The sequence below is a fragment of the Sinocyclocheilus rhinocerous genome, unplaced genomic scaffold (assembly GCF_001515625.1).
Source record: "Sinocyclocheilus rhinocerous isolate Xijiao unplaced genomic scaffold, SAMN03320098_v1.1 C35601581, whole genome shotgun sequence".
Classification (NCBI taxonomy): domain Eukaryota; kingdom Metazoa; phylum Chordata; class Actinopteri; order Cypriniformes; family Cyprinidae; genus Sinocyclocheilus; species Sinocyclocheilus rhinocerous.
In genome coordinates, this window is record NW_015757148.1 from 1 (window position 1) to 544 (window position 544).

The following is a 544-nucleotide window of genomic DNA, read 5'->3' on the forward strand; positions in this document are numbered from 1 at the left end:
TTTTTTTCCCTTCTTTTTTAATAGACATTGTTACAAGCAATAATGGCACGCTCAAGTCAAGATGGTGAAATTGAAGCTGATGATGCATGGTCATCCATGCCCAATCGTGTGAGTTCCTTCCAGCACTTCCCCCGTACTGAAGAATTTTCAGCCGAGCGCCTGGCCCGGGCAGGCTTTTATTTTACAGGTCAGGCAGACAGGGTGCGCTGTTTTAGCTGCCATGCAACCGTGGAGGACTGGAACAGAGGGGATGCCCCACTGATGAGACATCAGCAAGCATCTCCCAGCTGCAAGTTCCTCAGCTGTGCTCATGGTTTGAGAGCCTCCGACCTCATTCGAAGCCCTGCTTACGACGAAGAGGCCGAAGCCATGGAGTTCCAGCTCCGCACGGGAGAGGTGGTGGATCAGACCATTTATCCCATTGTGCCACACATGAAGAGCGAGGAAGCTCGGCTGAATACTTTCAGTGAGTGGCCTGCAGACGCTCCAGTTCAACCCGAAGACCTGGCGGCAGCAGGGATGTATTACTTAGGACCAAATGACA

The 544-nt window shown here is 52.0% G+C and overlaps 1 protein-coding gene across 1 annotated transcript; it reads left to right on the forward strand.

Moving 5' to 3' along the window:
* Positions 1–8: 8 nt before the first annotated feature.
* On the forward strand, positions 9–540 carry LOC107734977 (E3 ubiquitin-protein ligase XIAP-like; the record flags this gene model as incomplete). The annotated part of the gene is made up of 1 exon (XM_016546824.1): positions 9–540. A coding segment is annotated over exon 1 (498 nt), but the record flags the coding sequence as incomplete, so codon positions are not given.
* Between the last annotated feature and the right edge of the window lie 4 nt (positions 541–544).